Source organism: Ovis aries, chromosome 23 (assembly GCF_016772045.2).
Source record: "Ovis aries strain OAR_USU_Benz2616 breed Rambouillet chromosome 23, ARS-UI_Ramb_v3.0, whole genome shotgun sequence".
NCBI classification, from domain to species: domain Eukaryota; kingdom Metazoa; phylum Chordata; class Mammalia; order Artiodactyla; family Bovidae; genus Ovis; species Ovis aries.
The window spans coordinates 58,353,045-58,379,587 of record NC_056076.1 but is presented as its reverse complement, the minus strand read 5'-3'; the positions used below and the strand labels follow the sequence as shown (position 1 = coordinate 58,379,587).

Genomic DNA, 26,543 nt, shown 5'->3' with positions numbered 1-26,543 from the left:
CCAGGAGATCTTCTCAACCTAGGGATGGAACCCATGTCTCCTGCAACGGCAGGGAGATTCTTCACTGCTGAGCCACCAGGGAAGCCCATTAAACCTGCTTCTCTTTCCAGACTCCTAGCCTCCTTCATGTATTTCATCTCCTTATCTCTGTGCTGCGTCCTAGGGAGTTTCTTCACAATCCATCTTCCAGCTCATCAATTCCCTCTCCAGTCGAGCCATCCAGGCTACAGCCTGGGTACTGGTTGTTTCTATAATGATTTACCCTTGGCCGTCTTCGTGGCGGCACGGGCTTTTCTCTGGTTGCAGCGTGTGGGCTCCTCTTGGTGCAGAGCACGGGCCCTAGGGCACCCGGGCTTCAGTGGTCATGGCACAAAGGCCCAGGAGTTGGCTCACGGGCTCCAGAGCAGAGGCTCAGCAGATGCGCCGCACCGGCTTGGCTGCTCCGCAGCACGTGGGGTCTTCCCGGACCAGGGGTCAAACCCGTGTCTCCTATGTTGGCAGGTGTTCTTTACCACGGAGCCGCCAGGGAAGACCCTGGGTGCTGCTTTCCTATTCTGGATTTCAGCTTCTTCATTGTGCGACCTCTGAACATTTAAAAACCTTTCTTCATTGCTCAACCAGGCATTCAGTAGATGCCAATTTTGTATTACCAAGCATGCTTGGGTATTTGAGTAGATAAGACTCCCAGGTTACCTTAGAAAAGCCATAGCGCCACAGACAAAAATTCTAGTATCGCGTTTTGCAAATACTTTTTATTTGTTGAATAAAGGAGTATCTGTCGATATGTACATAAACACAGAGAGTGAGCACTAGATTTAGAGCAAGAATATCTGGGTTCTAATATGCAAAGCCACTTACCAGCTACGAGGGCTCAGGCCAAGAACGTAAATCTGAGCTCAGCTTCCTCGACTGTAAAACTAGGCTATTAGGACCAGTGCAGCCCACCACACAGGTTTATTGCAAGGTTCAAATGCAGAACAAATGAAAAGTGCTATGAATACAACTTAAGAGCAATACAAGTATAAATATAACAAGTAACAGCAATGAATTTCAAGTTGAGGAGTACTGAACCACACCCTCGGGTATGCCCACGTACTGATGGGAATCGCTACGAAAGGGACACAAATAGCTGATTGCCAGTGAGACGAACACGCTGCCCTTATTTGCGGCAAGAATGTTGCAACAGCCCACAGCCCATCCCTGCTGTGAATCACTCCCTAAACTCCACGAAGATGTCAAGAGACCCACCATCAAGAACGCTCTCACGAAAGCACGAGGGCCAAACGTCCCAGGTTTATTTACATACGTGAAACGTGTTTAATACAGTTAGGGTGGGTGCGGTTAGTGCCTGACGCCTGACAGCAGCAAGACCTCTCGAGGGACCAGACATCGACTACAGTATATCATGCAAGTATATCTATATATACACAAAATAACTTTCCTTTTTTTAAAAAAAAAAAAAGTACAAAACATGTTTAGGGATAAATACAAGATATAAAATGCAAAAGAAAACACGAAAACACAAAACCAAAAAAATATAACTCTCCCAGAGAACTATAAACATTTGGAAGGGACAGAGGAGTACCTCGGCTGCATTAAGAAGGCTGAACTACCCAATAGTAAAGGTACTTATTGAAATGGCTGAACTCAACCCATGTGGCTCAGTGCTGAAGGGAATGGCCGATGGCCACACGCCGGCTGCTGCAGCGGGCAGGTGGAAATTGTGCATCCCAAGTCTAAGTACCGGGACCTTTGGCAGTAGCACCCAGAACAGGAAACGCCAACTCTTTAGACAGCAAAGGGTTAAGTCAACTGTGATTTTTTTTTTTCCTTTTCCTGTCAAGAGCCAGAGAAATACTTGATATTTTTAGTTGTGTCGTCGTTAATAGTTAATAAATTACATGACAAAAACGTTGACTATATAAATCCACTGGTCTAATGATGTGTTTGTAACTTTTACAGTAGTCCAGCCCTTTCTTCGCTTTAGCTCTTTGTGCTCTTTTAGAAGCCAGCCTTGCAAATCGGCCCAGGAAACTACCTGCTTGCTTTTCCCCTTTAGGAGAGCGAGCTTTCTTCCCCACTCTGAGATGGAATCCATCCATGTCTTTCCTTCCTGGATGTTCGGCCCCTGCTACCACCCCCTTGCTGGGAGGGAAGCGCCCTGCAAGGCGGCTTCCGACACACCGGGCCGGGAGGAGAGGCCACGCACCGGGTGGCGGCCCTAGCGGAGCAGGCACGTTGAGGATAGAGTGCTAAGACACTTAAAAGTCCCTAGTGTTTTTGAGACCTACAGTCACCTACAATTTATGTAGTGAATTCTAAAAATTAAAAACACTAAAAAAGGCCCTGTCGGAGCCTGTAATTAGTTAACCCATTCAAAATCGTGACGTACAAAATGGTTTATTGGAATTCAGGAACTGCCCCTGTTGCTAAGAACTCTGTTTTTAAAGAAACCGTACAAACAAGAAAAACTCTAACCCAAAACAAAAACAAAAAAATATATATATATATAAAAAAAGACAACCCAAGAACAAAACAAACAAAAATCTTCAAAACGTTGTCCACTAAATACTGATACAAACATGTAACAAAGTATAAAAAGTTATTCGTTTAAATATATACAAACTCTTTTCAACTCAAATACTGTTTTTAATACTTATGGAGGAAGGGGAGGAGGGCAGACAGGAGGAGGCAGAGAAGGGGAGGAGCGGGATATATTGCAACAGCCTGGACAGAACTGTTAACTCTGTGATACCGCCAACGTCGCGTAACAAAAACGTCTCTTTGCTTCCAATGTGGACCGGTGAGCGGGGTGGGGGGCGCTTCGCTGCTCGCGGGGGCGCGGAGGGTGGGGCGGCTATTTCTCCGCCGAGCTCACTCTTTTGGATTTGATGAAGGCCATGCCGTGGGTCCGCATGTGAGCGTTTAAGGCAGCTTCCGTCTCGAACGTCTTTGCGCACACTTTGCACGTTCGGTCCGACACGGGGCCGTCGGCCGGCGCGTCCTCGGGCCCCGGCTGGCTCTCCGGCTGGCTCTCCTCGCCCGCCCCGTTCTGCTTGGCCGCCGGCTGCGGCTCCTTCAGTTTGTGCACGATGAAGAGGTGCCGCGACAGCGACACGTGCGACGTGTAGCACAGGCCGCACTCGCGGCACTGGTGGGAGGAGCCGTCCGACTTGTGCTGCGGGATGTGCTCGTGGAACTGCAGCAGGTTCTCCGTGGTGAAGCCGCACACGGCGCACTTGTGCACCTTGAAAACGTTGATCTTCAGCTTCTTCAGGGGCTGCGTGATGGCTCCCCGGGGAGGGCGGAACTCCAGCACCGGCTCCTCCAGCTTCCGCTTTGGGCTGGGAGCCTGGGAGAGGAAGACAGGACCGGTGAGGCACGGACAACCACCCGTGGGCTCTGGGAGCTGGGGTGTGGGCTCCTTACGGCTGAGTGGCCCCCGCCCCGCCCGGGGGTCACCCTTCCCTCTGCCCCACCACGGCGAGCTCGGCACTAGGCTGACCCGACGTCCTGCAGGGGCTCAGCCGAACAAACAGGCCCCCGCTCTCGAGGGACGCAGCAAGAAACAGCGATGAGCAAGCCAGCCGAGCGTCACAGGGACAGCCTGAGCTGGGAGGTCACAGCGGGAAAGGGGTCCCGCTGGGAGCTGGTCAGGGCAGCTGGGGGCCCGGAGGCAGGCAGCGCGGCGGCAGCTGGGGACAGGGCAGAGCGGGGATGCGGCCAGGGAGAGGCGGGGCCGCGGGCTGAGCATCTCGTGGCAGAGTATCCAGACCTGCTCCCTTCCTGAGGGTCAGATGTTGGGCCACCTGCGCCTCACTGGAGGCAGTGAGGGCCCTTTCCTGCCCACTCAGCCTCCTCAGACTCCTCCTCCGGCCCCTCAAATCCCTCCCCTCCAGCTCTCTAAAATCCCAAGCCAGTGGACACCTTCTCCACAGCCATCTGGCTTTTCCACCTTGACCTAAAGCTGCCCCCTGCATGTACAGTCTTTAATTCCACCCCCCACCCCATCACTTGAGGGGAAGGATTACAATTTAATGCAACACTAGTTTGACTTGTATTTTGATTTCAATGACTAACTCCTTGAAAGCACACATGGGCTTTTCCCCAGGAACATTCCAGATGCAGCACGGTGCCAAAGACAGCACAGGTCTCTGAAATGTCTGCTGAACCACTGCCGCACTCCAACAGCACTTGGCACGTGTGCGCTTTATACGCAGGCTAACAGCCATGCTGTTGCCTGCTCCAAGTTCACTATCCACTGCTAGAGCACGAATTCTTGACCTTAACCTTTCATCATTACAAACAGAAACTAAACGGAATCAATTTTGATTAGGTACCTCTCACAACCAACACTTCAGCAATGCAAAGGAATCTAGATGAAAATAATTTCCAGGCTAAGACAACTTCCATGGGTCAACATAAAACTTTAATTTTTATATGTAAGTAGACTGATCCCTAACTTCCCTGGTTGCTCAGCTGGTAACCTGTAATGCAGGAGACCCTGGTTCGATTCCTGGGTCAGAAAAATCTGCTGGAAAAGGGAAAGGCTACCCACTCGAGTATTCTTGGGCTTCTCTGGTGGCTCAGCTGGTAAAGAATCCGCGTGCAATGCGGGAGACCTGGGTTTAGCCCCTGGGTTGGGAAGATCCCCTGGAGAAGGGAAAGGCTACCCACTCCAGTATTCTGGCCTGGAGAATGCCATGAACTGTATAGTCCATGGGGTCACAAAGAGTCAGACACAACTGAGTGATTTTTCACTTTCATTTTCAGATTGATCCCTAAAGCTGTATCTGAAAGGATACAGAAGAAATTTAATAAAGGTTGTGTGTGAAGTCACTTCAGTCATGTCCGACTCTTTGTGACCCCATGGACAGTAGCCTGCCAGGCTCCTCTGTCCACGGGATTCTCCAGGCAAGAATGCTGGAGTGGGTTGCCACGCCCTCCTCCAGGGGATCTTCCCGACCCAGGGATCGAACCTGCATCTCCTGGGTCTCCTGCACTGGCGGGCGGGTTCTTTACCACTAGCACCATCAAGTTACCTCACCAAAAAAAAAAAGTTACCTTTAAGAGCAAGATGAAAACTCAGGCTGGCTGAGTGCAGAGTGTGTTCCTATTACTTGACAGCTTTGTGCACTGGCTGAATTTTTTAAATCGTATAACCGTAGAAAAATTTTAGTGCAAAAAGAAGGAGAAAGCAAGTCAGCAACATCACTGGAGCAAGAGCGCCTGCAACTCTGACCTTGGCGTCTTCTTTCGTCTCCGTCTCCTCCTCATTGGTGGCCTCTGTCATTTCCTTCAAGTCGGGATCCTTAATGCCGTGCATGAGCTGTATATGTTTCTCCAGCATCAACCGTTTCGTGAAGGTGCGCCTGGAGTCTGGACAGTGCCTGTAGGGGAAAGACAAGGAAATAACCTACTTGCTATGGAAGGGCTCAGTGAGGAACGTGCTCACTACCGAAGCCCTCAGTCGGCCCAGAGAGGCCAGGGTGGTCCTGCAGATACCAATGGTCCAAAGTGCAAGAGCGGTGTTGCTATGAATCATCATTTCCAGTGTGAATTAAAAAAAAAAAATTATAAAGTGCGGCAGCTTTTGTTAAAAATTTTCTATCATAAATGAACTTATGGTTTTGCGGAAGGGGCGGGTGGAAAGGGACAGTTAGGGGCCTGGGGAAGGTCATGTACACACGGCTCTGTTTAAAGTGGATAACCAGCAAGCATGAACTGTAGAGCATAGGGAACTCTGCACAGCGCTGGATGGCAGCCTGGATGGGAGGGGCGTCTGGGGGAGAATGGAGTCCTGAGTCCCTTTGCTGCTCACTGGAAACTGCCGTCACACTCTTAAGCTATACTCTTAACTCTTAACCACTATAATTTGGTTATACCCAAATGCAAATTGGTTTTGGTGTTTTAAAAAAAAAAAAAAGGAAAAGGGTTTTTTTTCTATCAGTTTTTGTGTTCTTATAGCACCAGCCCAATTTGGTTGAGACAGGGCATTTATTTTTTGAGTTTGGTTAAAGTATGACTTACTTTGTAATTCTAGATGGCTGTGATTTTAACATGGAGAACACTAAATCTCAGAAGTTTTCTTTCCAGTGACTCAGAGTGTTCCCTCAGAATTTACGTCACGAGACGCTTTAACAGGAAGCAAGTCCCTGCCTGACTTCTTCACGCCAGTGCTACCAAGATTTCCGCTCACTCTGTGTGACACAGACAAGACAGACTTGTCTCCTGTCAACTTCTCATCAAAGCACAAATGCAACAATATGCCCGGTTAGGACTACAGCGCGCAAATACATTTCTCCAGTCGGTCGATTAAAAGGCAGAAAACTGAACAAATATCCAAAATAGGTCAATGATTTCAGCTTTCATTTCAGCTTGTGCATGTCCCCCCATAAGTTATGATTGCAGCTTTCCTTTGGGAAGATATGAATCTATCATTTTCTTAAACAGGCCCAAACCGGTAAGCAGAAATTCACGACCGTGGCAATTGCAATTATGGTCTCTTCAGCCAGACATCACGCATAACCACTGCAGGGAAGGGAGATGGAAAGATCCTCACGGCTTACGCAGAACCAAGTTCGCTGTCCTCAGAAAAGCTTCTGAAAATCTTACAAGAAAGAGTGGCTCCAGCTCTGATGATTTCACGTTAGAGACCCCCTACAGGACAGCACCGGGAGCCAGCACCCACACCAGAGAACAAAGGAGACAAGCTGGGCAGCCCGGGCATTTTACCGCCTTCCAGGGACTCCATGGGGACAGGAGCCAGTCTTTGGGAAGATGGACTCTGCCGTCCACACCCCCTTCCTCCCCGTTCTCTCAGCCCAGCGGTCCCTCCTAGAATCACTGGCTCCATCACCACAGTCTCGGCACAGACTGTACTTAGAGAATGTTCTCATCGCTCCAAAGCACTGCCAGCTTCAGGTCCACGGAAGGAGGGGCCCTGTCTTCCTACCCCAGAGACTCTTCCTGACTCACCAAAACACCGCGAAGCCCAGCGACCTGGCAGCTGACCTCCCTGAGTCCCCGGAGCCACACGGGACACAGACCCGCGTCCATCACGGCCACATCCTGGCTACACGGCTTCGGTGCCGCTTCGCGCTTCTTTATGAAAAGCGCCTTAGAGTCAGTAACCCTGTCACACCACCTCCCTTCAGGGTGCTCTGACTGAGTGGGTGAAAAAGCTTTCTCGCTAAGAACAATGTAACAACTTCCGCCTTTATATACCCAGAGGTAGCCCCCTGGATGGTCCCCTCGGTGGGCTGGCCCGCTTGGTTCCTCTGGTCTTTCTCCAACAACATTAGTGGACACGAAGGACGTGCTGTACCCGAGGGACAATGTCCAGCCCAGGACTGACCCCACGACCAGCCCCGGTCTGAGCCCGAGTACACTGACCAGCCCAGCCGGCCTGCTGATGCCGGCAACTCAACTGTGTGTAGGGAACCAAAGAGCATCTCCTTCAGCTGAGTCCCTACCTGCCTGCAAGTCACTGTGCCAAACTCTCAGTAATGAAACCACCAATCTCTGCTTAACAGAGAGCACAGGTGGGACTTCCCTGGCGACCCTGGGGCTTAGGGCTCTGTGCTCTCACTGACGGAGCCCAGGTTCAATCCCTGCTCAGGGAACTAAGACCCTGGCCACAAGCTGCTCGGCAAAAAAAAAAAAAAAAAGGCACAGGTAAGAACATGCAAAGCCTGGGCAAGGCACTGCTCCTTTAAATTTTCATCTTGTCAAAGTGCTACAAACCAAGCAAGAACGGCCTGCCAGAAGAAAACAAGATTAAAGAAAGGACACCCGCACGCGGGGGGGGGGGGGGGGGGGGGGGGCTTGGAGGCTGGGGAAATGGGAAGCGCCTTCAGGAGCCGGGACTTACGAGCAGGTGTAAACTTTCCTGATGCCTTTGTGCTTGATCCGGTTGTGGCGGCAGAGGCTGTGGGACGAGCTGAACGACTTGTCGCACTGGCGGCAGGGGTGCTTCTTCATTTGCTTGATCAGGAGAAAAGAGCGACAGTCACCGGAGAGGGCAAAACGGAAGCGCGATGAGCTGAAGGCTCTGCAACCGGCTGAGTATCACTGCCGTTACCACACATTAACAAGACTAAGAGATTTTTTTTCAATTTTTTTATCGAAGTATAGCTGCTTTACAATGTTGTGTTAGGTTCTGCTGAACGGCAAAGGGAGTCAGCTGTACGACTCTTAAACACGCAACAGAAGGGGCCGCCAGGGCTGGGGTTATCATGGGGGAACTCGGTTATAGCCATTTAGAAATATAAGCTAAGTAACACTCTAGCCAAACTCAGAAAATAAATACCCCGTCTACATTAAATCTCTCATTTCTAGAGAACAGGACACACCATCATAAGGCTTTTTTTTTTTTTCCTCAAAAACACTTATGATGGGAAAAAAGAAAAAAACATGATTCTGATTCAACACAAACACCCAGACAGCTGAAATGAAAACATGACGTTGATTTTCTTTGCATAAAAGATGTTATTTTCAGAAGGCAGATAACCTAGAAAAACACAATTCTTTAGTAGATACCGAATAAAGCCATTATTTCATTTACTATATCCAGAAAGAACCTGTTTCCTTCTCCAATATGCCATTTAAAATCTCTGGCTAATTTTAAGCACTTTTAGCTTTCCCCCCTTATAACTCATTATTCTGTATATAAGGAAAGAGAACATTTTTCCAAGAAAGATTTTTAAATGATACCATTTGATTGTCTCAAGAACCCAAGTGTGAGACCACTCTGGGGAGCGTGCCTGAGGGTGTATATGGAGTGAGTCGGTGTGCGAGCGTGCATTTGTGTCCTGGGGGCTGGGGGCACAGTGAACGACCAAGAGAGAGCTATCTAGAGATATCTCAACATCAAAGTGAAAAGTTTCCCACCTCAGCTAAGACATCATTATGTTAACTCAACAGATTCCCAGGTGCAACCTTTGAAGTAAAATCAGTGACTTATCTTTAAAAACAAATTCTTTGGGCATGTATGCACTGCAGTCTGGAATTAACATCACATCCCAAGGAAATGAAATTAAGAAAGAACAGTCGGCCTCCTGAATGCAACAGAATTTGGCTCAACCCTCCTTAAAACTAAGGATGGAGAAGGGATTAAGTTCTCCCAAGAAACTCTGTTACTCTTTGGCCATCAGAAGAGATAAGCAAGCAGTTTCGACCTATTTGATAAAGAAATTATCCATCTTTTTAAAAAATATTTTTACGTTAATCACCTGGCAAACACATCCTCACTCTAGCTGTCGAGGAAATGAATTCAAGGCAGCTGAGAGTCTGGCTCTGGAGGCCCAGGTGGGCCAGCACCTTTGCCCACTGCTCGTGAACCACGTGATGGGGCATTTCCCGACCTCATGAACACCCACCCTCTGAGCGGTTGGGGGGTCACAGCGGTGATGTCCTCAGAGGGTGCTGGAGGGAGTGGCGTGCTGAAGGGCTAGCACAGTGCCTGGGACCAGAGAAAGCCTCAACACGCACTATTTTATTAACAACAGGAAAGCTACACATCCAAGTTTCATTTGTTAAAAAGCGTCTTTTATTATTTAAAAGCAAATTTCCTGGTGGTAGCAGTGCTTAGGACTCCACACTTTGACTGCTGAGGGCCTGAGTGTTCAATACCTGGTTGCGGAAATAACATCCGTCAAGACTCTTGGCATAGCCAAAGAAACAGCAAAGCACTGTGATGGACATGATGGACACAGCCCAGACAAAGGCCAAGGAGCAAGTTCCTTCTCCAAGATAAAGATGAAAGTTGTACCATGGTGTCCCGGGGAGCCTAGTGGTAAAGAACCTTCCTGCCAGGGCAGGAGACAAAAGAGGCGTGGGCTCAGCCCCTGGGTTGGGAAGATCCTCTGGAGAAGGAAATGGCACCCTGCTCCGGTATTCAAGGCCTGGAAAATTCCATGGATGGAGGAGCCCGGCAGGCTACAGTCCACAGGGCCTCAAAGAGTCGGACACGACTGAGCACACCCACTTACATACTTCGTATTGTTTTCCTAAGCACATCCCAGGGTTACATGCATGTGTATCGTACCTCCCAGAATGCAAGAGCGATCTCTGGGGGGAAACAGAGAGACGAGGGAACAAAGCAAGTAACCAGCGAGCACCTGAGACACCCTGCCCCTTCAATTCCATACAAATGTTGCTCACATTAAATAGACCATCCCCAGTCTCTTGGGGACAAGGCAATGGCAGACCACTCCAGTACTCTTGCCTGGGAAATCCCATGGGCGGAGGAGCCTGCAGTCCATGGGGTCACGAAGAGTGAGACATGATTGAGTGACTTCACTTTCACTTTTCACTTTCATGCATTGGAGGAGGAAATGGCAACCCACTCCAGTGTTCTTGCCTGGAGAATCCCAGGGATGGGGAAGCCTGGTGGGCTGCCATCTATGGGGTTGCACAGAGTTGGACACGACTGAAGCGACTTAGCAGCAGCAGCAGCAGTCTCTTGGACTAGCACATGGACCCAGAGAATGAAGAAGCAGCTTCCTTCAGAATAAAACCAGGAACAGTCGGTTATGAATAATTCTGTTTCAAAAAGGTTTTTTAAAAAATCTAATTTCTGTGAAATTTTTGTACATGTAAGATGGAATGGGAATACCAGACCACCTAACCTGCCTCTTGAGAAATCTGTATGCAGGTCAGGAAGCAACAGTTAGAACTGGACATGGAACAACAGACTGGTTCCAAATAGGAAAAGGAGTACATCAAGGCTGTATATTGTCACCCTGCTTATTTAACTTCTCTGCAGAGTCCATCATGGGAAACGCTGGGCTGGAAGAAGCACAAGCTGGAATCAAGATTGCTGGGAGAAATATCAATCACCTCAGATGTGCAGATGACACCACCCTTATGGCAGAAAGTGAAGAGGAGCTAAAAGCCTCTTGATGAAAGTGAAAGAGGAGAGGAAAAAGTTGGCTTAAAGCTCAACATTCAGAAAACGAAGATCATAGCATCCAGTCCCATCACTTCATGGGAAATAGATGGGGAAACAGTAGAAACAGTGTCAAACTTTCTTTTTTTGGGCTCCAAAATCACTGCAGATGGTGACTGCAGCCATGAAATTAAAAGACGCTTACTCCTTGGAAGAAAAGTTATGACCAACCTAGATAGCATATTCAAAAGCAGAGACATTACTTTGCCGACTAAGGTCCATCTAATCAAGGCTATGGTTTTTCCAGTGGTCATGTATGGATGTGAGAGTTGGACTGTGAAGAAGGCTGAGCACCGAAGAATTGATGCTTTTGAACTGTGGTGTTGGAGAAGACTCTTGAGAGTCCCTTGGACTGCAAGGAGATCCAACCAGTCCATTCTGAAGATCAACCCTAGGATTTCTTTGGAAGGAATGATGCTAAAGCTGAAACTCCAGTACTTTGGCCACCTCATGCGAAGAGTTGACTCATTGGAAAAGACTCTGATGCTGGGAGGGGTTGGGGGAAGTAGGAGAAGCGGACGACTGAGGATGAGATGGCTGGATGGCATCACCAACACGACGGGCCTGAGTCTGAGTGAACTCCGGGAGCTGGTGATGGACAGGGAGGCCTGGCGTGCTGCGATTCATGGGGTCGCAAGGAGTCAGACATGACTGAGTGACTGAACTTAACTGAACTGAAGATGGACAATGTTAAGATCACCTGGGAGAGTCAAAACACAAGACATCTTTCCAAAAACAAGACAGGGGCTTTCCTGGTGGCTCAGTAGCAAAGAATCATCCTGCCAATGCAGGAGACACAGGTTTGGCCCCTGGTCCGGAAAGATCCCACGCGCCGCAGAGCAGCCCAGCCCCTGCAGCACAAGGACTGAGCCCACGCTCCAGAGGCGGGAGCCGCACGGACTGAGCCTATGCGAAAAAAGGACTAAGCCCGCGCTCGAGAGCCCGGGAGCCGCACGGACTGAGCCCGCGCTCCAGAGCCCGGGAGCCGCACGGACTGAGCCCGCGCTCCAGAGCCCGGGAGCCGCATAGACTGAGCCCGGGCTCCAGAGGCGAGAGCCGCACGGACTGAGCCTATGAGAAAAAAGGACTGAGCCCGCGCTTGAGAGCCCGGGAGCTGCACGGACTGAACCCGCACTCCAGAGGCGGGAGCTCCATGGACTGAGCCCGTGCTCGAGAGCCCGGGAGCCACATGGACTGAGCCTGCGCTCCAGAGGCGGGGGCCGCATGGACTGAGCCTGCTGCAGCCACCACTGAGCCCTGGAGCCGGCTCTGCAACGAGAGGCCACTGCAGGGAGAAGGCTGAGCGCCACGGTGAAGGGGAGCCCCGCCCCCTGCAACCAGAGAAAGGCCCTCGCAGAGGGCCAAGAGCCCAGCACAACCAAAACTGAACGAAAAAGTGAAAGCCAGACAGTCACAGCAGATAATCATAAAGAAGGGAGACAACTGAAGTGACTCTTTCTAGGCATACAACAGGGCGGAGGCCTCAGACACATGCAGACTGGATCTCCATTATGGTGATTTTAACACGCTACTTCTTGTTATGGCATATTTATATTAACATAAAATTGAAATTGTAACAGAGAAATATCAGTAAAGAAAGCCTCAGTAGATGATAAATGAAGAGCAGCTCAGCTGAATCAATAATTACTATTTTCCAAAAAAGAGTTGACAATGTATGAGGTACTCTTTTTCAACATCTTCATGGGGCAGGGGGACCGGGCGGGGCCGGGGGTGGGGGGGAACCGCAGAAATGAACTGTACAATCCAAAAACAATGGGGCAAGGTTTCCTAAAGGCCTGGTGACAAGAAAATTACAAGTTTAAACCCCAGTTTCCAGATCAAACCTGCCAGGTTCAGATTACCTAACAAAACAAATGACTTTCTTCTTTGTTAAATTTTAAATACTAACTTGTTTGAAGGTGCTTTGCCTAATTTATTTTCATAATTTGTATCTTCAATATTCTAATAGTTCCTACTGTTACTTTATGACACCAAAAGCAATTTTTGATCAAACGAAAGTGGGGGAAAATAGCATTAAGAAAAGTATAAATGTCTATCATCATTCTATTTTCAAGACTTCTAAGGTCCTTTACTCCTTCCGGCTGCTATGGCAGCATAAAGCTGATATTAACAGAACCAGGGCCTTAAGTGGAAACTGTATACTTAACTGGAATCAGAAAACAAACTGTGAAATGTAAATTATTTTGTCTTTAAATAGAACTGTTGAAAGAAACAGGTGGCAGCGTTTAGAAATTTTGATAAGACTTTAGAATATCGAACCACCAGGTGGGTGCACTTGCTAGATTTTCTCCCTCATCTCCAACTGCTGACTCTTATCTTCATGTCCTGCAGGAAAGAAAGCGTCATCACTAATTCCTCTGAATGCCCTGGCCTCGGGCTCAGGTCTGAGCTCTGGGATTTAAAATGCCTCTGAAAGCCCTTCTTTCCGGATGGCACTTGGTGGACATTCTGATAACTGGTCCCTTCCCGTGACTTGGCTTGAAGGCCTCTTCCGGGTTCGGGGGACTGTGGAGAAGCTGGAGAACAGGCACAGCCCCACACGCCCACCCGGCCCGAGCTGCCCTTCTCCCAGCTCTTCCGAGCGCCCTTCCTCCCTGAGGCCTCGGACTCACAGCCTCACGCAAAGAGCCCCCCTGACGACCGTCACACATCCAGACAGGGATCCGAGATGAGTGGGGACTGGACTCATTCCCAAATCACACTGACACTCACTCTCCACCTCGATCACAGCACTTTTTATGAAAACGGAAAGGCCAAACCGCTTATATAATTTTCAGCCTATCACAACAGCAGTCTCTCAGAATTTAACTCCTAGAACTCTGAACCCTTTCACTTGGGAATCGATTCTGCACATAGCAGTCGGTGCTGCTGTGAGATAACATACACGGGACACAGATTCTAGATCATGGAGCTCGGCAGAATCAGGCGGACGCCCACGGAGCTCCAGCCACAGCAAATCCGGAGCCTGACACTCAAAAACTGCCAGCGACTCACTCAATAAAGAGTAGCGTGCATTGATACCTGTTAAGAAACACTTCTTAACACATGGTTAAGAAACACATAGGTGCTGCAGAAAGTATGGCACCTCACCTTGAAAAAGGCCTGCGTTTGCTGGTGGAAGAGAGTGCCAGGGGGCTTATCTGAAAACGGAGGGCAGCTGTGACCCCTTCCTGTGGACCTGTATGACCCCCTCACCGGGAAACGAGGGCGCTGGTGGGGCTTGGAGGTGTCTGCACAAGTGTGTCGCGTGTATTCCTGCACGACTCCATTTCACGGTTTTCTGGAACTAGTGTTTCTCAGGAATGGAATCACACACAAGCAAACTAACGATTCGCCTTATGCTTCAATTGTTCCCTGATGTATTATCAACTGCCCTGGAACAAATTTGTGTTTTCAACACAGACCTCATATTCAATAGAAGAAAGGATTTGTACATGCAAAGAGTATTCACTGCAGCACTGAATCTAATGCGAAAAGGTGGGAAAAAAAAAATCTGGGTCCATCCAAGGAGGACTGGTTAAATAGATGATATGCACTTAACGATACTCGTCATAAAGCTGTAGAAAGAAGGAAAGATCTCAAAAGCGCTGACATGAAAAGAACTATAACATAAACAGACAGAACCAAGACACAAAATCATATTAATAAGCTGTGTTCTGTGAAAGTAAGCTGTGTTCTAGGAAAGAGGTAACAAGGAGAACACAGATGCATAGAGGCTGACACAGGCGCAGAGAAACGTCAAGGGCTGGCAAGGGGAGGAAAGAGGATTTTAGCTGCGCTCCTTCGTATCACTTGGATTTTTGAACCATGTGAATATAACTCTTTAAAAAATTTATTTTTCTGTTGCCTGAAAATTTTACATCATATTCACGGAGGTATTAATTTACAAAATGTAAAACTCCCTTTTTCATGAGTTTTTGAGAAATGGATACAGTTGAGTGACTGATACTATAAACAAGAGACAGAACAGTTTTAGGGGCTTCTCTGGAGGGACAGTGGTTAAGACTCTGCCCTTCCAACGCAGCGGGCACAGGTTCGATTCCTGGTCAGGAAACCAAGATCTTACATGGTGTGCAGTGCAGCAGCAGCAGCAAAAAAAAAAAAAAAAATATATATATATATATATATATATGCATGCATACACACACACACACACAGAAAGAACATTTCCATCACCCCCAAAATTCCCACATGTCTCTTTAGAATCAACCCCTCCTTCCCACACCCAGCTCCTGAAAACCACTGATATGTCTTCCATCCGACGGTTTTACTTTCTCCGTTTGTCATGTAAACAGACCATGCAGTAAAACGTGTGTGCCTCTCACCCGGCATCACACGTGCTTATCACCGGAGTGTATTCTGGGCTTCTCGCTGTGGAGGAATACTCCACTGCAGGGACAGACCTCTGTTTGTTTATCCATTTATCAGGCGGAGGATTCCTCGGTTGTTTCCAGTTTTGGGAAATTACTAAAGTATACAGTATAAATACTTAAAACTATAAACAGTCATGGACAGGAAATATGATCTGATTTCTCTTGGGTAAATACCGAGGAGTGGGATTACTGGGTCATATGGTAAATTACATAAGAAACCATCACAGTGTTTTCCAGATGGCTGCACTCTTTGTTTTTCCCAGCAATGGATGAGAGCTCTAATGGCTCAGCAGCCCTCCCAGCATTTGATATTGCCATTTTACTTTACTACAGCCATTACAAAGGGCGGCTAGTGGCATTTCATCGTCGTTTAATTTGCATTCCTCTAATGACGAATGGTATTAAGGTAAAAAATTTTCAGTTAAAAGATTAAAACATTTAAAACAAAAGCTGTGAAAAGAGACAAAGAAGGCCACTACATAATGATCAAAGGAACAATCCAAGAAGAAGATATAACAATTATAAATATATATGTACCCAATATAGGAGCACCACAATATGTAAGACAAATGCTAACAAGTATGAAAGGGGAAATCAACAATAACACAATAATAGTGGGAGACTTTAATACCCCACTCACACCTATGGACAGATCAACTAAACAGAAAATTAACAAACGCAAACTTTAAATGATACATTAGATCAGTTAGACCTAATTGATATCTATAGGACATTTCACCCCAAAACAACGAATTTCACCTTTTTTTCAAGTGCTCATGGAAACTTCTCCAGGATAGATCACATCCTGGGCCATAAATCTAAACTTGATAAATTCAAAAAAATCGAAATCATTCCAAGCATCTTTTCTGACCATAATGCTTTAAGATTAGATCTCAATTACAGGAGAAAAACTATTAAAAATTCCAACATATGGAGGTTGAACAACACACTTCTGAATAACCAACAAATCACAGAAGAAATCAAAAAGAAATCAAAATATGCATAGAAACTAATGAAAATGAAAACACAACAACCCAAAACCTGTGGGACACTATAAAAGCAGTGCTAAGAGGAAAGTTCATAGCAATACAGGCATACCTCAAGAAACAAGAAAAAGTCAAATAAATAACCTAACTCTACAACTAAAGCAACTAGAAAGGAAGAGTTGGAGAACCCCAGAGTTAGTAGAAGGAAAGAAATCTTAAAAATTAGGGCAGAAATAAATGCAAAGAAACAAAAGAGACCATAGCAAAAATCAACAAAGCCAAAAGCTGGTTCTTTGAAAGGATAAATAAAATTGACAAACCATTAGCCAGACTCATCAAGAAGCAAGAGAAAAATCAAATCAATAAAATTAGAAATGAAAATGGAGAGATCACAACAGACAACACAGAAATACAAAGGATCATAAGAGACTACTATCAGCAGTTGTATGCCAATAAAATGGACAACGTGGAAGAAATGGACAAATTCTTAGAAAGTACAATTTTCCAAAACTGAACCAGGAAGAAATAGAAAATCTTAACAGACCCATCACAAGCACAGAAATTGATACTGTAATCAGAAATCTTCCAGCAAACAAAAGCCCAGGTCCAGACGGCTTCACAGCTGAATTCTACCAAAATTTCGAGAAGAGCTAACACCTATCCTACTCAAACTCTTCCAGAAAATTGCAGAGGTAAACTTCAAACTCATTCTATGAGGCCACCATCACCCTAATACCAAAACCTGACAAAGATGTCACAAAAAAGAAAACTACAGGCCAATATCTCTGATGAACATAGATGCAAAAATCCTCAACAAAATTCTAGCAATCAGAATCCAACAACACATTAAAAGATCATACACCATGACCAAGTGGGCTTTATCCCAGGGATGCAAGGATTCTTCAATATCCGCAAATCAATCAATGTAATTCACCACATTAACAAATTGAAAATAAAAACCATATGATTATCTCAATAGATGCGAAGGCCTCTGACAAAATTCAACATCCATTTATGATAAAACTCTCCAGAAAGCAGGAATAGAACATACCTCAACATAATAAAAGCTATCTATGACAAACCCACAGCAAACATTATCCTCAATGGTGAAAATTGAAAGCATTTCCCTAAAGTCAGGAACAAGACAAGGGTGTCCACTTTCACCGCTACTATTCAACATAGTTCTGGAAGTTTGTACAGCAATCAGAGCAGAAAAGAAATAAAAGGAATCCAAATTGGAAAGAAGAAGTAAAACTCTCACTGTTTGCAGATGACATGATCCTCTACATGGAAAACCCTAAAGACTCACCAGAAAATTACTAGAGCTCATCAATGAATATAGTAAAGTTGCAGGATATAAAATCAACACAGAAATCCCTTGCATTCCTATACACTAATAATGAAAGTAGAAAAGAAATTAAGGAAACAATTCCATTCACCATTGCAACGAAAAGAATAAAATACTTAGGAATATATCTTCCTAAAGAAACTAAAGACCTATATATAGAAAACTATAAAACACTGGTGAAAGAAATCAAAGAGGACACTAATAGATGGAGAAATATACCATGTTCATGGATTGGAAGAATCAATATAGTGAAAATGAGTATACTACCCAAAGCAATTTACAAATTCAATGCAATCCCTATCAAGCTACCAGCCACATTTTTCACAGAACTAGAACAAATCATTTCAAGATTTGTATGGAAATACAAAAAACCTCGAATAGCCAAAGCAATCCTGAGAAAGAAGAATGGAACTGGAGGAATCAACTTGCCTGACTTCAGGCTCTACTACAAAGCCACAGTCATCAAGACAGTATGGTACTGGCACAAAGACAGACATATAGATCAATGGAACAAAATAGAAAGCCCAGAGATAAATCCACACATGGACACCTTATCTTTGACAAAGGAGGCAAGAATATACAATGGAGTAAAGACAATCTCTTTAACAAGTGGTGCTGGGAAAACTGGTCAACCACTTGTAAAAGAATGAAACTAGATCACTTTCTAACACCCCACAAAAATAAACTCAAAATGGATTAAAGATCTAAATGTAAGATCAGAAACTATAAAACTCCTAGAGGAGAACATAGGCAAAACACTCTCAGACATAAATCACAGCAGGATCTCTATGATCCACCTCCCAGAATGCTGGAAATAAAAGCAAAAATAAACAAATGGGATCTAATTAAAATTAAAAGCTTCTGCATAACAAAGGAAAATATAAGCAAGGTGAAAAGACAGCCTTCTGAATGGGAGAAAATAATAGCAAATGAAGCAACTGACAAACAACTAATCTCAAAAATATACAAGCAACTTATGCAGCTCAACTCCAGAAAATAAACGACCCAATCAAAAATGGGCCAAAGAACTAAATAGACATTTCTCCAAAGAAGACATACGGATGGCTAACAAACACATGAAAAGATGCTCAACATCACTCATTATTAGAGAAATGCAAATCAAAACCACAATGAGGTACCACTTCACACCAGTCAGAATGGCTGCGATCCAAAAATCTGCAAGCAATAAATGCGGGAGGGTGTGGAAAGGAACCCTCCTACACTGTTGGTGGGAATGCAAACTAGTACAGCCACTATGGAGAACAGTGTGGAGATTCCTTAAAAATTGCAAATAGAACTACCTTATGACCCAGCAATCCCACTTCTGGGCATACACACCGAGAAACCAGAATTGAAAGAGACACATGTACCCCAATGTTCATCGCAGCACTGTTTATAATAGCCAGGACATGGAAACAACCTAGATGTCCATCAGCAGATGAATGGATAAGAAAGCTGTGGTACATATACACAATGGAGTATTACTCAGCCGTTAAAAGAATTCATTTGAATCAGTTCTGTTGAGATGGATGAAACTGGAGCCGATTATACAGAGTGAAGTAAGCCAGAAAAACACCAATACAGTATACTAACACATATATATAGAATTTAGGAAGATGGCAATGACGACCCTGTATGCAAGACAGGGAAAGAGACACAGATGTGTATAACGGACTTTTGGACTCAGAGGGAGAGGGAGAGGGTGGGATGATTTGGGAGAATGCCATTCTAACATGTATACTATCATGTGAATTGAATCGCCAGTCTATGTCTGACGCAGGATGCAGCATGCTTGGGGCTGGTGCATGGGGATGACCCAGAAAGATGTTATGGGGAGGGAGGTGGGAGGGGGTTCATGTTTGGGAATGCATGTAAGAATTAAAGATTTTAAAATTTAAAAAAATAAAATAAAATAAAATAAAATAAAAAATAATTAAAAAAAAAGATTAAAACACCTTTTTATATGGTGTGCCTTTGTCTCAAAAAAAAATTTTTGTTTTTTTAAATTTTTATTTCAGTAGGAATCATACTATCCTGTAAGCTCCTTGAAAACAGAAGCCGTGGGTCATTCATCTTCATATCCCTGGCATTCAGCTTATGAAAACACTCAGTAAATATTCACTGTGTAAATGAATTTAAAAAAAAAACTGCATACACAATTTTCTACTGGAAAAATATGAGCATGTTCTACAAAGCGATCACAGAATAACAAACGCAGGATAAAACCCTGGACAGAGAGCAAGCACTGGTTGTTTCCAGAAGATGGGTGAGACACGGGCATGTCTGAATCTTGGTAAGAGCCTCGGAAAGACACGGGGACGGAGACGGGGAGGTGGGGAGGGGCTCACAGGGAAGGAGGAGCCTGCAGATGGGGCGCCTGCTGGAATCAGGTGCTAAACAGGTGTGCCGTGCGCACAGCAGGGGCAGGGGTGAGGAGGGGACGGGAAGCTGCTGCGTCACAGTAAACGCAGCGCCTCCAGATGCCACAGCCTTCACCTTCTCTCCCTTATTGTCGCAGCCTACAAAAACACCAAAGACCTGCAAAAGAAGAGTGTGAGATTGCTTCTGACCTCACCAGTTGAGGTGTGTTGTGTGTGTGCGTGTGTGTGTGTGTGGTCAGTCATGTCTGACTCTTTGTGACTCCCTGGACTGCTGCCCGCCAGGCTCCTCTGTCCACGGGGTTCTCCAGGCAAAGATGCTGGAGTGGGTTGCCATGCCCTCTTCCAGGGGATCTTCCCCACCCAGGGATCGAACCCACATCTCTTACGTCTCCTGCACTGACAGGCAGGTTCTTTACCCACTGAGCCACCCGGGAAGCCGCAGCAACTGAAGTAACCATCATCAATCTCTAGCTGGATATCCTGCCCATGTCTTCTCTGGATACATGTGTTCATGTGTATCTATAAGAACCAGTCTATGTTATACATATTGACTTGTGACTTGATCTTCTCAATTGTAAGGCAAACACAGCTACACACACTCTGCTGATTTCACAGTATCCTACTGTATGTGTGGGCCATAATTCACTCAACTATCCTCTGTTAACGATTTAGCTTGTTTCCACTTTTCAACTTTACAGATACAATTTTCTGCCGTCAACCAATTACTCCTTTGGATAGAGTTCAGAAAAAAGACAAGACTGTCTAGTTTAGAAGCTGTAAAAACGTTTCAGCTCTTTGACCCTTCTGGCCTGACTATCCTCAGAAAGGACACCACCACTCTGCATTGCTGTCCCTTCATCAGGAGAGCTCAGCATCAGGACACGTGCGTCAACTCCCCCGAGGCAGTGGGCAAACATGAGACAGCATTTTTGCTTCTCCTAAGAGCCCACTGAGGCTGGGTACCTAGGCACACGCTCCTGAGCCTCCCTGCTTCCCTGGGGAGCTGCCCCATCACCTCCTTTCCTTGTTTCTACGGAGTGGGGGGTGGCGGGGCACGCAGGCGCAGACTCCAGGGTGTCAGGGACCATGCCATGGGCTCTGGGCCGGCCACGGGTGTGACAGAGGGGCACCGATGGGTGTGCGCCGGGGACCAATATGACCGGCAGAGTTCAGACGGGTCGGGTGTGGAGGCAGCAAGCCACGCAGAGGCTTCGGGGAAGAGATGACGTGCCCTGGGTTTGGAAAGATGGGGGATGCCAAGTGGCTGGATTCGGCAGGTGGGTACCTCCAGGGTAGATCTGAGGATGGGCGGAATGCAGGAGACGGAGGAGAGAAAGAGAGGGATCGAGCATCACCCCGAGCTCTGTGGCCTGGGCACCTGGTTGGGGCAGAGCTACCAGCTCCCCGCGGGGGAAAACGGGGAGGCGCGGGCTCAGGGAAGGAGAGGAAGCAAAACGGTTCAGTCATACTTGGGGTACATGAAGTGTGAGAAGCCCGCCGGACATCCAAGCGGAGAGGCTCAGGAGGCGGTTAGAGGCACGCATGGAAAGCAGGGACGGGGTCGGGCCAGAGGTTTAAACGGACCTGTGAGTCAGGAGGACACGGACGTCGCCTGAAGCCTTGGGCCTGGATGAGAACCATCTGAGTCAAAGGATCCAGCCGGTTCACGAGGCGAGGGAGACCGGCGGATGGGGCTAATGCGAACCGAGAGAGGGCGGCTCTCCCAGGGCCTGGCGGAGCAAGCGCTCTAACCGGGACCACGCGGAGGAGAGCTCCGCCAGGTCAGCGAGGACGCCGGCCGCGAAGGCCAGGCCGGGCCCTCGGGCTCGGCGACGCAGCAGTGCTGGAGAGCGTGGCAGGGCTGGCTCTGCTGGTGGGGCGCTCCCCAGCGAATCTAGCGGCTGAGGGTCCGGCTGCCAGTGCAGGGGCGCAGGTGCAACCCCCGGCCAGGGAACTAAGATCTCACAGGCTGCCTGGTGCATCCAAAAAAAAAGAGTGGCTCTGGCGGAGCGGTGGGTTTAAAGTCTATATGGGAGAAGGAACCAGACAGAAAGATATGAAATGATTCCAGGCAGATTTATTGCAAAAGAAGGCAGAGAGTACGGAAATGAAAGGGGCGGGGCGGGGCGGGGGCGGGGCGGGGCGGCGGTAGATAGTGAAGAAAGCTGCTTTGTTAGGATAAGAGTACCAGGGGCAGGCTTTAGGATGCTGAGAAAAATGCAGGCGAAAATGGACAAGTGCGACCAGTCACCCCTCAAGGGGTGAGTCTGGATGGAGCACTCAGACAGGCTGTCCTTACAGGGGCTGGGGACCCACAGGGTCACCCTTTGTGATGGGAGATGGCAGAGTACCCCACATCAGGTTCAACAGGGCCTTTTCACCACACCACCTCCTTACTGTAAGGTAAAACCCCAGCTTCTGGGCTTTTGAGACGCTCCACGATCTAACCCTCAATCTGTCATTCTGACTACATCTCCTGGGACTTCATCAACCTTCTGTTCAGAGCCTCTCAAACCCACGCCTTCCAGACCAGGACCCCTTCCGCCCTGCCCCCGGGCACCCGCCTCCTCCGGCTGGCCCAGCTCTCAACTCCCCAGACGGCCTCCCCATCTTTCCAGCCAGCTGCCTCTCCTCTCGCCCACGGCCCCCAGCTGCAAGTGAGCCGCCGGAAACGCACATCTCAAGTGCCCCCTCTCTTCCCACGCCCACCTGGCATTTCCTGTAGCTTCTGGGATGAAGCCAGCCCACCTGCCCACCCCCGACCCCATCCCAGCCTCCCGCCACTCCCTTCCCAGGATGTCACGTCCAGAACTACTTTCTGGCTGCCCCTTAGCTGTGCCAGCCGCTTTGTACCACATCCGTTCTCGGCCTGTTCCTCTGTACACAGGGCAAATTCCTCGGGCTCCAAATGCTCCAAACACCTCTTTGGATAGCTGAGAGAAATACCTCTCTGGATAGCTGAGATAGGATTTCTTATCTTCAGCCTTCCCTGGCCATCTCCCAACTCCTGCTGATACCCTACCCAACAGTGATGCTCAAATCTGCTTCCTTGTACCTTAGATTTAAGTCTAATTCTTCTCTTCCACGTATCGCACCCAATTTTAACTTTTAATTTCACTCTACCCTCCTCTGACTTCTTGTAAGGCTGGACTGCATTTTACTGCTCACTTTAATCAGAGCCTCAACAGGTACTGAGTGGAAGCCTGAACAGAAAACATCTTTCCCTTTAGCATTTAGTTATATACTTACCACCTTGTGATGCTCCAAAGACTTGTTTCACACCAAAGCCAAACTAGTTTTAGCTTCAAAAACAGTTATCCTTTCTTTTTCTACCCAATTGTAAGCATCTGCTGGGCAAGACTTAAGCTTCACACTGCGTCTGTGCTCCCTCACAGCAAATGCTATGCATTCAACAAATATTCATAGAGTAAAAGAAAGATACGGATGGAAGGACACACACAGCATGAAGCTAAACATTCCCAAACTAGGAGTGAACGAATGGCCTCTTCTAAATAGTTTAAACACTGTGTCTGTGCTCCTTCACAGCAAATGCTATGCAATTCAACAAATATTCATAGAGTAAAAGAAAGATACGGATGGAAGGACACACACAGCATGAAGCTAAACATTCCCAAACTAGGAGTGAATGAATGGCCTCTTCTAAATAGTTTCAGAATTGCATAGAATTCCAGTAATATGCAAGTATGGAGAGAAACCAAAGACTTTTAAAAAAGAAATAGTATAGACTGATAACCTGAGCAGGCTGAAAATCTACAGTCTAATATGCCTCTTTTATAAGATAAATTAGCTCTGCTACAGGATTAAAATGTCCTAAGGCTACACGTGGGCTTCCCAGGTGGTGCTAGTGGTAAAGAAGCTGCCTGACAATGCAGGAGATGCAGGAGGCAAGGGTTCGATTCAGTCCCTGGGTCGGGAAGATTCCCCTGGAGAAGGAAATGGCAATCCGCTCCAATATTTCTTGCCTGGAAAATCCCATGGACAGAGGAGCCTGGTGGGCTACAGTGCTTGGGGTCACAGAGTCGGACACGACTGAGCAACCAAGTATGTGCATGCATGTATGTGTACAAACACACGCACACGCGCACACACACACACACTCACACACACTCCATATAAATTTTAACTCAGTAAGTTGACCAACCTAGATAGTATATTCAAAAGCAGAGACATTACTTTGCCGACTAAGGTCCGTCTAGTCTAGGCTATGGTTTTGCCTGTGGTCATGTATGGATGTGAGAGTTGGACTGTGAAGAAAGCTGAGCGCCGAAGAATTGATGCTTTTGAACTGTGGTGTTGGAGAAGACTCTTGAGAGTCCCTTGGACTGCAAGGAGATCCAACCAGTCCATTCTGAAGGAGATCAACCCTGGGATTTCTTTGGAAGGAATGATGCTAAAGCTGAAGCTCCAGTACTTTGGCCACCTCATGCGAAGAGTTGACTCATTGGAAAAGACTCTGATGCTGGGAGGGACTGGGGGCAGGAGGAGAAGGGGACGACCCAGGATGAGATGGCTGGATGGCATTGCTGACTCGATGGACGTGGGTCTGAGTGAACTCCGGGAGCTGGTGATGGGACAGGGAGGCCTGGCGTGCTGCGATTCATGGGGTCGCAGAGTCAGACACGACTGAGCGACTGAACTGAACTGAACTGAAGTTGATTAAAAAAGAAATTCACTAAAGCACTGTGTCATATCACTAGCACATTATTAAATAAAAGGCGTGATTTGCACTGTAAGGTTCTTGAAACTTTTCACCAGGATAAATAAAAATTAACGCTTCTTTAATGCACTGATCTATGAGTAGATAAAATCTAAAGAAGTACACCTGCTTACCCACACCACGCATGCTCTTTTAGAAAACAGTCTTGTAAGCACACAAGTAGCCTACCTCTGTAATGTGGAATACTATGGGTTGTAAATAGGTATTTAGATGAACACAGCATAGGAAACTCAAATTTCATACATGTGAAAGCAGTAAGAAAAATAATTTCTTCAGTACTAAACCATCCAAATTTCTACAAATTCAAATTGAGTGGTTTGGTGGAAATATACACAGAGTATAAATTTAGACCAGAGGCTTGCAAGCCTTTTCCGTAAACGGCCAGATTATAAATATTTTAGGCTTTGCAGACCATAAGGTCTGTTGCCACTCAACTCTGCCTCGTGGTTGAAAAGCAGCCACAGACAATGACACACGAATGGGCGTGGCTGTTTCAATAAATTATTTATAAAAACAGCTGGCTGGCCTGTGAAATCAGTTTGCTAAGCCCGATTCAGACCCCTGTCTTGTGTTCTACAGAAAACAGAGCAAGTCTCAATCATTCAGAACCAGACCTATTTAAGAGAGGCAAGTAATCAATCCAGGTTTAAAAAAGAAAGCCAAGACTATTAAGTGAGGAGAACGGGTTCTGTTCACAGTGCTCAGAACACATCCTGCAGGCCACCGGGATTGAGATCACTGAAGCAACAGTTCTGGAATGAAGCGAGTTTACAGGCAGGCGCTTCCGCTTGCTGCTACGCCTGTTTAAAACAACACACAAACTAAGTCTCCCATCCGGCTGTAAGGCAAGCCAGTTTGCTGATGACACGGTACAATTTAAAAGTAAGACAGGGAGCTGTAACACACACAGAACAACGACAGGCCAAAGGCAGCGCAGATGGGAAAGAAACGTGTCCCAGCACCGCGCCTGTGCTCAGAATCACGGCAGATACGCGGGCATACGTCTGGAAAAACAGAAGTGCTTCGAGAACAACTGCCGTCCTAACAGAGCTGCGAGAACCACGGCGATGAAACTCGAGACGCCTGCTGGGGCGCCAGGCGCCGGCCCTGTGCACACACTCGGAGACGCCTGCCTGGGCACCAGGCGCCGGCCCTGTGCACACACTCAGAGACGCCTGCCCGGGCACCAGGCGCCGGCCCTGTGCACACGCTCAGAGACGCCTGCTGGGGCGCCGGGCACTGTTCCTGTGCACAGCCTTCCTGGGGTGTCTGTGTCCAGTCCACTGACCAGTGGTGACGGCACAGGGCTGCGGGGGTTACAGACCCTGACATGGCCCGGGCTTCCACCATCGTGCGTCAACTCCACCAAAGGCCCTGCCCCTTAACTCCTGATCCATCATGTTTCTCTCTCCTTCACGTTTTCACAAAGAGAAAACCAGAACTGACAGGCGCCATGGGCTGGGTGCTGCTGTATTTTGCTAAGACATTCAGGGATCAAAGATCACAGCAGAGCAGAAAAATTCTGTGCTGCCCATTTCTTCCAGGTCTGGTTCGGTTTCCCGCCCATCCTTCTATTTTTAAGGGTTTGTCCTCTGTCTTCTGAGCCTCCCTGACTACTGAAATGTATGCCCCCGGATGGGGGACACAATTATTCCTCTATTGCTTTTGCTCTCAGAGAATCCAGTCTTTAAGGAGGGGACCATGGGGAAGGAAGCACACACGGAGTGTTTCCCTTTTGAAACGTG

General features: G+C 47.2%; 1 protein-coding gene across 9 annotated transcripts in view; it reads right to left on the bottom strand.

Annotated features, from left to right (window-relative positions):
• Positions 1–732: 732 nt before the first annotated feature.
• ZNF532 (zinc finger protein 532) overlaps positions 733–26,543 on the bottom strand; it is a 132,634-nt gene continuing 106,823 nt past the window's right edge. For all 9 annotated transcript variants that reach the window (XM_060405575.1, XM_060405573.1, XM_042239126.2 and 6 more), the window contains 3 exons: positions 7,874–7,986; positions 5,243–5,390; positions 733–3,352 (listed from right to left, as the gene is read on the bottom strand). In XM_060405575.1, coding sequence (XP_060261558.1) covers positions 2,858–3,352; positions 5,243–5,390; positions 7,874–7,986 — 756 coding nt within the window. In that variant the 3' untranslated portion in view covers positions 733–2,857. The remainder of the gene's footprint in view (positions 3,353–5,242; positions 5,391–7,873; positions 7,987–26,543) is intronic.